The sequence below is a fragment of the Microtus ochrogaster genome, chromosome 2 (assembly GCF_000317375.1).
Source record: "Microtus ochrogaster isolate Prairie Vole_2 chromosome 2, MicOch1.0, whole genome shotgun sequence".
NCBI classification, from domain to species: Eukaryota; Metazoa; Chordata; class Mammalia; order Rodentia; family Cricetidae; genus Microtus; species Microtus ochrogaster.
Window position 1 is genome coordinate 56,875,430 of NC_022010.1, and position 12,829 is coordinate 56,888,258.

At 40.0% G+C, this 12,829-nt stretch overlaps 1 protein-coding gene across 1 annotated transcript in view; it reads right to left on the bottom strand.

Moving 5' to 3' along the window:
- The window catches only part of Cd96 (CD96 molecule), a 72,373-nt gene that overhangs the window by 4,700 nt on the left and 54,844 nt on the right, over window positions 1–12,829 (bottom strand). The window contains exons 11-13 of the mRNA XM_013351885.1: window positions 5,336–5,449; window positions 2,313–2,375; window positions 1,499–1,585 (exon numbers count right to left, since the gene is read on the bottom strand). Coding sequence (XP_013207339.1) covers window positions 1,499–1,585; window positions 2,313–2,375; window positions 5,336–5,449 — 264 coding nt within the window. The remainder of the gene's footprint in view (window positions 1–1,498; window positions 1,586–2,312; window positions 2,376–5,335; window positions 5,450–12,829) is intronic.

Here is a 12,829-nt window from a genome sequence, read left to right on the forward strand (position 1 = left end):
CCTAGATGCCCTTCAATGGAAGAATGAATGAAGAAAGTATGGAATATATACATATTAGAGTATTACTCAGCAGTAAAAAACAAGGACTTCTTGAAGTTTGCGTACAAATGGATGGACATTTTGGTGATAAATTACTTGTGGGTGGTGACAAAGTTTATGTTTCTTTTGTTTCCTAGTTTTGATTATTGATTTTTACACAGTAAAGTTTCAAAAAATAAGAATGAAAGGACTGACTGAAAATATTAGTTTCACGAGGTTGGGGCTGTAGGTCAGTGCTAGAGTAGTTAACTGATATACATGAAGCCCTGAGTTCATCACTAAAGAAATTAGTGTTATCAATATTTTGCATGTTTACATATTTTTGACTGCAGTCTCATGCTATTGCCATGTGTATCAGTATGATTAAATCTAGAGGCTCATCCTTTTCAGACAGCACACATTTTGGATCTTCCTGATGGCCTCTCCCATCACAACCTGCTATAGGAGACACTGAAGGTATGATTGAAGCTCATGATGTTCTGTTCATAGTTACATGCTGCTTTGTTTCTACGAAGGCTAGAGATTTCATAACATAGACTTGTTGGGTAGCATGAGAAAAAAAAAAAAAGAGAACCATCATACTGAGCCTAGAGCTGAGTTCAATTCATCAAGTCAAAACTTACTAAGATATAGCTGGAAATTATATACGAGCCAACATTTCACAACCAGCATTTTAGAAAACAGAAGAAGAAAAGGTTTAAAACAAGTTTTGCATCAAGGTGGGTGAATCACCATTTGAACATAGTTTGCATAGTGAAGATTCGACCTTCCAATCTCTCTGAGCTAGGAAGCCAGATGAAGCTATTGGTTAGAACTTTGTCTTCAGTTTTTTTTTCTTCACAATGTACGTGGGATGATACTGCAGTGATGGGCAATTGTATGGCCACCCATATGGAAGGTTATATGGCTCTCAGGTCAGCTGAGCATGCTCCGCACCATGGGAAACTACTGACTATTCCTATGACTTACTAACCACGATCTCTGTGAAGGACAAACTCTACTGAGTCCCTTGCTCTTTCAAAATGTAGAACAAAAAAACTGCATTTTGCACTGACATAATTATTATTAGTTGAGCTGCAGGAGTACTCTTTATTACAACCATCTTTCTTGACTCGAATAATGTTTTCACAAGCCTGAAATGTTTCTTCGACTTTTCAGCTGGCTGATTCTTGTTCCATTTTATTCTTTCAGATTTTAATTTAAAATATAAGACCTCATCACATTTCCTATTCTGCAGTTGAAATCAGGTCTTTTCTCTGGATTCTGAGAGCACTTTATCATAATTCTTGTCACAAACAAGTTCAGTTGTCTGCTTACTTCTTTTTCACGTTTCATGTCCAATGGACCATAATCTTTAGGATGCCAGTGTCCCTGTATACCCAACATGTGGCAGAGTGTCTGGAAAGGCTCTGAAAAATAATTTCTGAGTAAACAAAACATAAAATAAAAGACAACTCACTGGTGATATAGTTGTGGTCATTTTTAGTCATTCCTCTTGCCGTTGTAGCGACATCTGGAAATCTTCTGGTTGTGCTAGAGATGACATCTAGAGATGTAAAGGCAACACCCAAATTCATCTCAATATGATCAAGTTGCATAAACTCGTAATGAATTACAAGCATTACTGGGAAATTTTCAATGTGAATGGCCTCAGCATAGCCATGCTAAATCTGATATGGCTAAAGAGATGTTTCTACATTAAATTTAATTCTAAAGACCTAGGTACAGCAAGGCTGGGGTCTGGGGATCCGTCTAATGTCTACCAAATGACTGGGATTTCCTGGTGGTTTAGGGAACAGAATCTTCTGAATAACAAAACAAGGACGGCTGAAGAAACACCACCCAAAATATAAGTAGCTTTGCAAAATTCCGCAGGTGAGGCCACAGGTCCTAGCCATACTCTCACAGGTTAGTTAAGATTCAGCTAATTAAAATTCTGATTCTCCATGCTCAGAGACAGTGTATATCATCATAGACTCTTTTGCAACAAATAAACAAAACCATGTTGCCTAATCATTGCATGCCTGGTGGATTTTCAGGGGTCTAACTGGTCAAAATGTTGTCATATATATTTCATTTAAAGCAAACATAAAAGGCTATGTCCATCTTGTCCGAGTGACTGAAGGATTTTCGCACCTCTCATTGTTATGTTCATGGGGAAGCTCTTTAAAGCACCTGCCTGCAACTGGCATCACATCGTCCTTGTTTTCTGTCTGGGCCTACTTAAGCATACCCCTGTTTTCTGTGTTACTCTGTCTTCCCCAAGTACTCACCGTGTGGAGCCAAGCTTGCTTCTGAAGGGACTGAAGTGTGAATCTCACTGGGTACCAATGAATCTGCTAATGGAAGAAGATAGGCAGTCCATTTTTCTAGTCAGACTTTTTCCTTCATTATGAATTGTATCTAACAACTGGGAAGAGGTACAGCAACAAATACTTAATCTTATTCAGTAGCCTTGCAGCGGACATTAGGTTATCCCACATACAGTGGGAGTTAAGGGGGTGCATATGGTTTTAACACCTCTGATTGGGAAAGTTTCGAGGAGGGTCTCTGCTGAGGTCTGAAGGTGCCTCCTCTCAAGGATGTTGAGAACATGCGAGCACTGAGAAGTGAGTCTTTAAGAGGTCACTACACTACAGGAGCTTGTCTCTGATGAATGGTCTTAAGATCCCCATGAAAGAGGCTTCTTACAATGTTCTCGTCAGCCTTTTAACCTTGTACTCTGTGAGGTCCTAGCAAGGTCTTCATCAAATGCCTGTGTCTTGATCTTGATCCTCCAGTCTCTAGAGTTGTAAGAAAAGACATGCATTTTCTTTATAAAACATGTGGTCTTATTCTGCCACAAGCCTGAAAGTAGATTGACTTAGTCTCTTAGGAATAAGAACGGAAGAAAGCTCCTTTGACATGGATAGTGGGCCCTCTTTGCTTTCACGCCCACCCCACAGAGAAGCAGAAAGGTGGCAAGAGAATGAAAGCCCTCGTGTGTTATGGTCAAGTAAACAGATAAGTAAGACTTTGAAAACCTTGCCGGAACATTTGAGAAGGAAGAAAGGCATTTGTGCTTGTGGGTCCCTGGCATTTCTAGTCAACTGTGGACTGTGAACTGCATCAGCAAACCTCCATGACCACGAGTCTTTTTAGTTCAGGCACAGAGTCTGTGCAACACCTGGAAGCAAGTTTTTGCCTTGAGCAAAGAGCAATGACTAATTAAAAATCAGTTGTGAACAGGCCAGGATTTGGACAAAATAAAGAAGGCAGCAGATTTTTCTGGATAAACTTATTTTTTTTTTGTTTTATTTTTTTGTTTTGCTTGATATAGTGTTGCTTTTATCATCTTACTTTCACCGCCTGGCATCTTTTAGTATCCTTTCATAGCATGTTTGTGAGGAAGGGTGGAATATATTAATTTATGCTGAGGTAAAACTGGTTGAAAAACTACTATCTATTTAGGAGAAATCTGTGTTTAAAGTAAAAATGTTTTTCACTGTGTGTTTATTATCAGTGAACCAATAAAGAAAATTCTATAATTAGTAGCCAATGAACACTAATAGGATTTGTCCTAAATGTGGGAGAGCATTTTTTTCTTGTTAGTACTGATTTTTTTCTTAAATTAAAAAAAAATCAAGCTTAATACAATGCAAGGAGCATTGCCACAATGCACACAGATTATAAAAATATCAACACTTAAATTTTGCAAATTGATGATTTAGTAAATTTTTTTTATACAACTGCAACATTTCTTAGAATAAAACATATTATATAATAAAATTAAAATATAAAGCCACTTTGGAAAAGGAGGGAGCTAGTTTTACACATTTCATTTTGTTTGTTCTCCTTATGTGTCTCCGGGCCTCTCTGCATAAACCACGCTGGCCTCACATCTGTGGTGATCCTGTTGCCTCGCTGCCACCTCTCTCAAGTGCTGTCATTACAGGCATGCGCCCCCAGTCTGACTTGTTTTCTTTTCTGCTTTAAGAGCTATTGTTTTACATGCAGCAAAAAATTTAGTGGCAGGGAGAGAAGTGAAGAGAAAGAAGCTCCCATTTGATTTGACGTGTCTTAAAAACTTAAAATGAGTAAAAGGAGGAATTTCAATACAAAAACATGTTAGGAATCTTTCAGTAAGACGAGATGACTCTCTTTTTTCTTTGCTCACTTCTGTGTGTATTTGTGTCTCTGTATGGTGTGGGCACATGTTCATGTGGATGCATGCATACATGGGCACCCATACAGAGATTTGGGATTTCATTTCGAAGTTGCCCTCAATCACTCTTTCACCTTATTTACTGAGGTATGATCTCTCAATGTGGCTGGCCTAGTTAGCCAGAATGTTGGGGTGGGGGACCCCTGTCTTTTCTTTCCCGAGTTGGAACTACAGGCAGGCTGCATACCCACGAGTATTTCCATGTATTCTGTGAGTCTGAACTAGGTCCTCCTGCTTGCAAGGCAATCACTTAATAACTGAGCCCTTTCTCCAGCCCCTATGAGTAGTTTTGATACTGATTACTCCCAGGGGAGAGCTGTGTTCCTGAAGCATGCTTGTGGATAGAATTCTCTGCAAGGTAGAATTGGTCACCTCCAGTGACCTATTTTTCATTACCCAGCAGTTTTCCGAAAGCTCACTCAGTCTCCCCTAATAAATACCCCATTCTTAGCGACCCCACTTTCTATCCTTCAATTACTCAGGGAGTCTCCAAGCAGAATGATGTCGAGTTCTTGGTTGGATGGAAATGGTCTGTGTTGACGCCTCACCATGTTTGTTAAATACATAAGCTAATGTTCCTTGAAGTCTTTTGAGCATCTGTTTTCATCAAAATCTATAACAAGCATGGCTTTGACATGGGAATAGCAAACAGCAGGGTAGCCAATAGCATTCTCTTGTACGAAACCAGTATCAGCCACAACTGTGAACACAGGGAGACTGTCGTAGAATCTCAAGTACATTTCTGTATCCTTCCTTGGGTGGCTCCTGGTAAAGTGTGCTCAGCAGGAAAGGGCACTTCTTATCTACAGAAAGGGCTTAAAGATCCTAGTGTATCCTACTTTTCTCCACTGGGTACAGTAACTTCTCCTGTTCACTTAAGTACTGTTTGACGGTTGTCCAGAAAATGATAGCATATTAGCAACTGTTTCCCATTGCACTTAAATCTACTTAGAATTATATCAAAGTTCATTATTATCAGAATTTTTGAAGTTCTTTTTAACACACACACACTATATATATATATGGAAGCACGTGGCAGTCCCTGCTGCCCACAAGGTTGTGTGGCAGAAATCTGTGAGGAAGTTTGCTTACCTGGGGCATCTGGCTGGAGAGGTTTGGTAGAAGTACCAGGCGATGACAGCCATTCTGGAGGTGAAACGGAAGGAGAAGGCCAAGATGCACTACTGGAGGAAGCAGCTCTTGAGGCTACAGACACAGGCAGAAAAGAACATGCGGAAGCAAGTCAGCAAGTTCACTGAGGTCCACAAGACTAAAGGACTCCTGATGTGGTCCCCAATAATGACAGTGCCTCCAAAATAAACAAACCAAAACCCCCCCCTAAAACAATAAAAATCTCCTTTTAAGGTCAGTAATGGCAATTATGAGGCCCAGGACATGAAGATGTCATGTATGGATGTACTTGGAAGAGTCAGAGGCTTCAGGCCTCTGGGGACCTTTTTTTTTTTTTTTTTTTTTTTTTTGCTTGTTTACCTCAGGTTGGCTGGTTTCAATGTAGCCTCGGGCTTCATTGGACCAGGTAAATGGCAAGAGAAAACAGGAAGAAAGTAATTAAGATTCAATTTTCTTCTCCATGGCCTGATGACCCAAGCACTGAGATGAAAATGTCTTCCAAGATGTCATTAACCTCACCCACTGGGGTATGAAGATGTCCCGGCAGACTGTTCCCATTGCATGGGTGCTTAAAGTAAAATATACATTTTGGTTCTGGATTCTGGGGAATTTGGAGGCTGAAGTAGGATTAGATTCCAATGTCTTTAATACCAGCCTGGATCTCGTTAAGGTAATACACAAAATGACAGCAAAAGACTGCTTTCAAACATTCTTATAAATGAGGATAAATGCAACGCAATAAAAGTGGCAGAGGTATTTAAATATGCATGAGGACCATAAAGCGAAGCTCCCAAGACCATGTTCACAAGCAGCAAAAAGACCCTGAAATGCAGAAATCCATCCATTATCATTCTTTCTCCGCCCGTAAGCACTTCATAAATCTATTGAAATAAGCATATTGAGGAGAGAGAGAAAAAAATCTCATTACCAACGCCTGTCCTGAATCTTGCCAAATGCGTCATCCAATATTGCATGTCGCACTACAGCCCAATTCAACTGGCAGCAATGTGTTTCAAAACAGTTGAGGAGTGAGCATTCAATTTCAGCTTGTTAGATTCTAATGGATTTCTGCGAATGATTATAAATAGAGCAACCCATGGCAGGGGATTTTTTTTTTTTTTGTTTCTTCTTTTAAACTTATGGAGAGAAAATAGTCACATCTTATTCACATGGTATTGAGAAGGTGAATCTTCACTGCCAGTGAGACATCCTTTGTTTGATGGATGTCAGAGTCCCTTTCTAGACCTTATTGTCTCTAAGACCATTTTAGGATAAGGCCACTGATGAGATGTCCTTGGACAAATGAAGTTTTCACATGATAAAGAACAGAAAATAGGGAAGATCATAGTAGTTCATTTCATTATGAACTGTATCAAAGAGACTAAGAAGGCAATACTGGATGTGACAGGATTGTATAAACAATAAGGCAAGACTAAATGGCGTGGGAATCTTTGATTCCTAGTTTCTGAGCTAGAAACTGCTTTGGATAACTGGAAAACTACTTTTCCACTTCCCCCAACCCTGCCCACACTAAAATCTCTAAACAAAGGAAAGGAACCAAAAGCTCAGTTCCATCTTTCTGGCAGACAGTCCAGCCCAGTTTCCTGATATGACCAGCCCGCCCAAGTTCCTGCCCACGGGCTTAGCCTTTGGCCATACTTGGGGACAGTCCCAGCTGCTGGCTAGCACCCCATCATCCTTCACCTAAGGTGTCCTAGGTGAGACTTCTCTGGCCTGTTCCCTGAAACCAGTGAATGTACCTGGGAGTTGCTTTGTTCTGAACAAGTATGTTGTTACACTTGTAATTTGGCTTGATCTGGTTTACTGAATCAGCAGGGAAACCTATTATCTGGCTGAAAACATATGAATAACCTCTCTGCCCTACCTCATGCTGATGTACAGGATGCCAAGAATATTTCCAGTCTTTTCCCTTCCTCCTTTCCTCCTCTTCTTCCTTTTTTCTTCTGTCTGTGCCTCTAGCCCCAGCACAGCACAATATAATAATAGGCTGAAAATGTCGCTCATTTTGGTAGAGTGTTTACCTAACATGCATGAAGCCCTGGGTTGGATCCCCATCACCATGGACAGACCTAGGTATGGTGGTGTGTGTCTGAAATCCCAGCACTCTGGAAGTAGAGGCAGGAGGATCTGAAGTCCAATTCAAGTCATTCTCAGCTACAGAGTAAGTTGGAGGCCGGCATGGGCTACATGAAACTGCCTCAAAAAATAATTTTCCAAAGTCCAATTAAGCAAATCATTTTGCTTTACTGTGCATCTGCCTGAGTTGTCTTCCTTGCCAAATGCAATTATCTTTCAACTCATTCACTTTCTGATGAGCACAGACTGTGTGCCGGTCATTGTTGTAAATGTTAGGATACATGGGGCAGTGAGACAGAGGTCAAAAGTTTTAGGTCATGTTCTTTCATACCTCGCCCCCTAGTACAACTTAAAAAATAATAGAAATCTTGAAAAAGATTACACATTGAAAAGTATTATGGTGAGAATTAAAATATGAAATGTTTTGTATGCACAATATCAATTTATCTTGGGATTGTCTTTTCCAATAACATCCTCAATAAACCTTTATCTCTACTGCTACAAAGTTCTCACTCCATAATTAACAAATATCCCTTCATTTATCTGACTGTTGTTCCTTCGCTGGTGTTTCACTGACTTGTCCAGACTGTCCTTAGGGACAAGGTACAGGTAACATAAAGGGTTCGTGGTACTTGTTTACACAACACTCTAAAGAATAAAGGATGAGAAGACACTAAGGTAGGTAGAGAATTTTAGCAGTTATTGCAAACAACTCTCCTTTATATTACACAACATAAGTGTGGACGTCTTCCTCTGTGTCACTAATATTTTCTTGTCAATTTGTCCACTGGGCAAAGCCTTTCGAACTTGTGTCTTTGCATATATAATATGCATTGAGTATATTAGTACATCCTGTCTATACTTTTTGATGGCTTCATAATAATTCATTCCCTTCAACATCCTCTTATTGTTGGTCATTCTCTTCTCTTAATTTTGTCTCACTTTTATCCATACACATAGATTTTGGGTTGTTATAAACAACAGTATATTGTCCTGTCTTTTAAAGTTCCTAACAACACTGTTCTGAATATTATCACATGACTAATCTGTGTATTAAATTATATTCGTTATAATTAGTTATGTTTTTGAGACAGAATCTTATCTATAGCTCAAATGGACTTGAAACTTACTATGTAAACCATGCTGGCATCAAACTCATGGCTCATATCCTGTTTCCGTTTCTAGAGTGCTGGAACTACAGATGTAACCACCACATCTGGCTACACATTTTATTTTTAAAAATTAAAATATATGTTTTTCCCTGGAATTTTTTTGTACTGAACACAGATTTCATTAAGATTTATTCATGCTGCTGCACATGGCTACTCTCCACTCATTTTTTGTTCCTCTATAACATTTTCTTTGTACATACAGCAATTTATCTGTTCTATTGACCACTGTCATTTAGATTATTCATAATTTTTGCTGCATAAATGGAGTTTTCTGCCAGTATTTATGCTCATTCCTCCTGTGCAAGTTGTGGGAGAAGGTCTATAACTAGAAATAAGATTGTTGAGTAGGGTTGGCCCCGTTCAGCTTTCACACATCATGCTGGAACCGTGGGAAGAGAGTAACAACATGTGTTCACATAAACAGTATATATATAAGCTGTAATTACAGCATAGCAATTGACAATGACAATGCAGAAAAAGTGACTCTGATTTCATTTTTTATTCACCTTTCTTGATTTCTAGAGTCAGAACAACTCTTTAGATGTTTCTAAGCTGATGTGTTTCATAGTTTGAAATGAAGGGTTGCTTCCATTTTCTATTGGCTTTTGTTGTTGAGTTCTAAGCTTTCCTTACATACTTTTTCTTCCTTTGTTTTGTTGTTGTTTTGAGCTGTAAGCATTCTTCACACCCTCTCTTTCCTTTCTCTCTGCAGGTATTTGTGTAGTACATGCGTGCAGAAGCCAAAGAAATGTAAGCAATAAATCATTACGGTAAATTTTTAGTACGAAGTGTGCTTAACTCATCAAAGACTCACAGATAAGCAGAAAAAAATGAGGCTTCCCTTCTGCCTTCACTGGGACTGACGCTGGCTAGTCTCAACATCCCGAGAGCTGGAAGTGGCAGACAGTCTGCTTCGTGACTGCAGGGCAGACATCCTTATTAAGAAAAGGGTGTAGTCTCAAGCCCCAGGATGTTTATCAGATAAGGCTTTGCATCCTGAACCAATAGGACGCTCATAGAGGGTAAAGATTGTAACTCACTAGAGTACCAGTCTGAAGGCAGAAAATTTTTGGGACCAGGGACTTTAAAATCACCGTCTGTCTCCGGCCAAATCAACATCTCTATGCTGGTGTCCTTTCTGCAGAACCGAAAGCTGTTTCACTTTTGCTAGTCTCCTGAGTTTGTAGTTAAGGAGGTGAGGATCTTGTTTCTCACAGAGGGATGTCAGCCAGCTGTCCTGCGCTATCACATTCTCCCTCGTCCCCCTGAGATACAGTCCCTCGCTGAACCTAGAGCTGGACAGCTGGCAAGCCTCAGCAATCTTCTTGTCTTTAAGGCCCCTTTCCACTCCACAGCACTGGGCTGGCAGGCATGCTTAGCTATGCTGGCTAAGGTGCTAGGGATTTGAACTCAGGTCCTTATGCTTGCACACAGAGTGATCACCAGTTCCCACTGGACCATTTCCCCAGTCTCTCCTTACATAGATGTAAGGGTATTGAGTCCTTTCAGTTGTGAAATATGTGACCAATATCTTCCCACAAGTAGAACTTCCTTTTAAAACTTTTTAAAAACTTGTCTTCTTGCCAGGTGGTGGTGCATGCATTTAATCCCAGCACTTGGGAGGCAGAGGCAAGCGGCTCTGAGTTTGAGGCCAGCCTGGGCTATAGAGTGGGTACCAAGACGGGCGCCAAAGCTACATGAGAAACCCTGTATCAGAAAAAAAAAACCCAAAAAACAAAAAACAAAACAAACAAACAAAAAAACGAAAAAGAAAAAAATTGTCTTCTCATGAACCAGATTTCTTAATTCCATGTAAGTTATCAATCCTCTTGGAACCAATACAAAAACCACACTTTTATTTCATATTTAAATTTTTGCATTTTGACATCAAGATCTTAAACTATGCTTATTTTAGCTGTAAAGAAGTTCACTGAATTGCACAGACTTTGATCAGTTTAGTTTTAATGTGTGAGGATATTGTTTATTTGTAAGTTTTTTAAAAATATAGTTTATAAAATAAAAATAGGTCTTAAACTATATGCAGTTTGTTTCCGTATAATGTGTGGTATAAAAGTCCATTTGAACGCTTTTCTTAAAAATAATCAATATTTCAGGTAAGTTGGCTGAAAAGTTCCCTTCTTTTTCACCATCATCTGCCATGCTACCTCTGTTCTGTGTCTAAACTCCACTGTTCTGTGCCTCTCCTTCAATGCTCTCCCTTCTGAGCATTGCCTTTTCATCCCCTGTTTTGGGGTACTGAGTTTAAACATAGGTATCAATTATTAGTATATTTAACAAAGGGACTATGTTAAATCATGAAGAGTATTCCATTGGCTAATGAGGAAAGGATGTGATGAATTAAAGGTTGTGACTGATCTAACTTTCGGACGTAGGTCCACCAAAGAGACAAAGGCAATAAATAATATTACAAAGACCTGTACTATGTGAATTCTTTTTTCTCTCCCAATTCCTGGGTCAGCCTTCCAGTGACACAGTGCCTGAGCCAGCGAGTACAGATGAGCTCAGCAGTTATGTCTGATGTTGAATCTTCAGCTAGCGATGTCCTCGCTTCTTTTAATTCCTACTCGACATGTGACCTCCCCTGTCAGCTCTGTCTTCTGCCACACAGAAGGAGGAAGTGTCCTCTGCAGCCTGTTAATATCTACTAGGTGGGCCCTGCAGTTGGTGCCGGTCCACATTATAGTGGTGCCTTTACATTGTCTTCGACTGTCTCTTCTGTTTAAAAAAATAAAATATTTAAATTTATCCTTTAAGATTTTATGCATGTATATAGCATACTTTGTTTATATTCTCTCCCTGAGTCCCTCCAGCTCCTTCTGGACTCTCTCCAACATGCACTCCCTTCATGTTCAGTCTATCTGACTATCTGTTTGTCTATCTGTCTGTTGTCTATCTATCTATCTATCTATCTATCTATCTATCTATCTATCTATCTATCTACCTACCTACCTACCTACCTACCTACCTACCTACCTACCTATCTATCTACCTTACTCCTTCCTTTCTTTCCCTGCCTCCCGTAACTCACTGAGTCTAATTAGTATTGCCCATTTATGCATGAGTATGGACCACCCACGAGAACATGGTCAACCTGTCAGGGACCACACCCTTAAAGAAAACCAAGTCTCTCTGCCCCAGCAGCCACCAACTGTCAATAGCTCTTCAGCTAGGGGTGGGAGTTCATTCTCTTTTATTTTCATTATGGATACACATATCCTGGCTAGTTTGCACTTTCTACACATGTGTTCTGAACTTGGTCTGACATCTTCATTGTTTTTTGGTTCTATCTATCACCCTTCTCTACCCCCTCCTTCCCCCTCCTGCTGCTTCCAGAACGCAGTAGTTCCATGAACTACCTATGCATCAGAAGATGACCCTGAACTGGCTGTATGGCCAGTTCTTGAACTCATTATCCTTTCTCTTCATCTCCCCAAATCCTGGGATTACAGGTTGAGGAAGCAAGATGAGAATGTCTCACTGAGAAAAACAAGGCTGGAAATCCAAGCAGAGACAGAGGAGGAAAGAAGATGGAGTCAGGGAGACAACATGTAGCTGCTGAAGGAGAAAAATGCCAGAACCTTACCAGTAAGCCTCAGCCTCAAGCCGATACACAGATGAACAGAAGTGGGTTAATTTAAGATATAAGAGTTAGCTAGGGCTGGGCGGTGGTGGCGCACGCCTTTAATCCCAGCACTCAGGAGGCAGAGGCAGGCGGATCTCTGTGAGTTCGAGGCCAGCCTGGTCTACAAGAGCTAGTTCCAGGACAGGCACCAAAAACTTCAGAAAAACCCTGTCTCGAAAATAAAAAAAAAAACAAAAAACAAGAGTTAGCTAGGAATATGCGTGAGCTGTTGGCTAAACAGTGTTGTAATTAATGTAGTTTTTGTGTGTGATTATTTGTTCTGGGTGGCCAGAAAACAAAAGTACAGTCTCTGTTTACAACAGGTGTGTACCATCACATCTTACTTTTGGCTCCTCATTTTCAAGACAATTTCCCAGTTACCATAGCAACCCCTGCTGTCCTCACTTGACTCTTCTCATGTCTGTGTATTGAGTTTTCTTCCTTGTATCATTAGCTACCATGCATCTGTTTCTCCTATTAGTTACCATGTATCTGTTTCTCCTATTAGTTACCATGCATCTGTTTCTCCTATTAGTTACCATG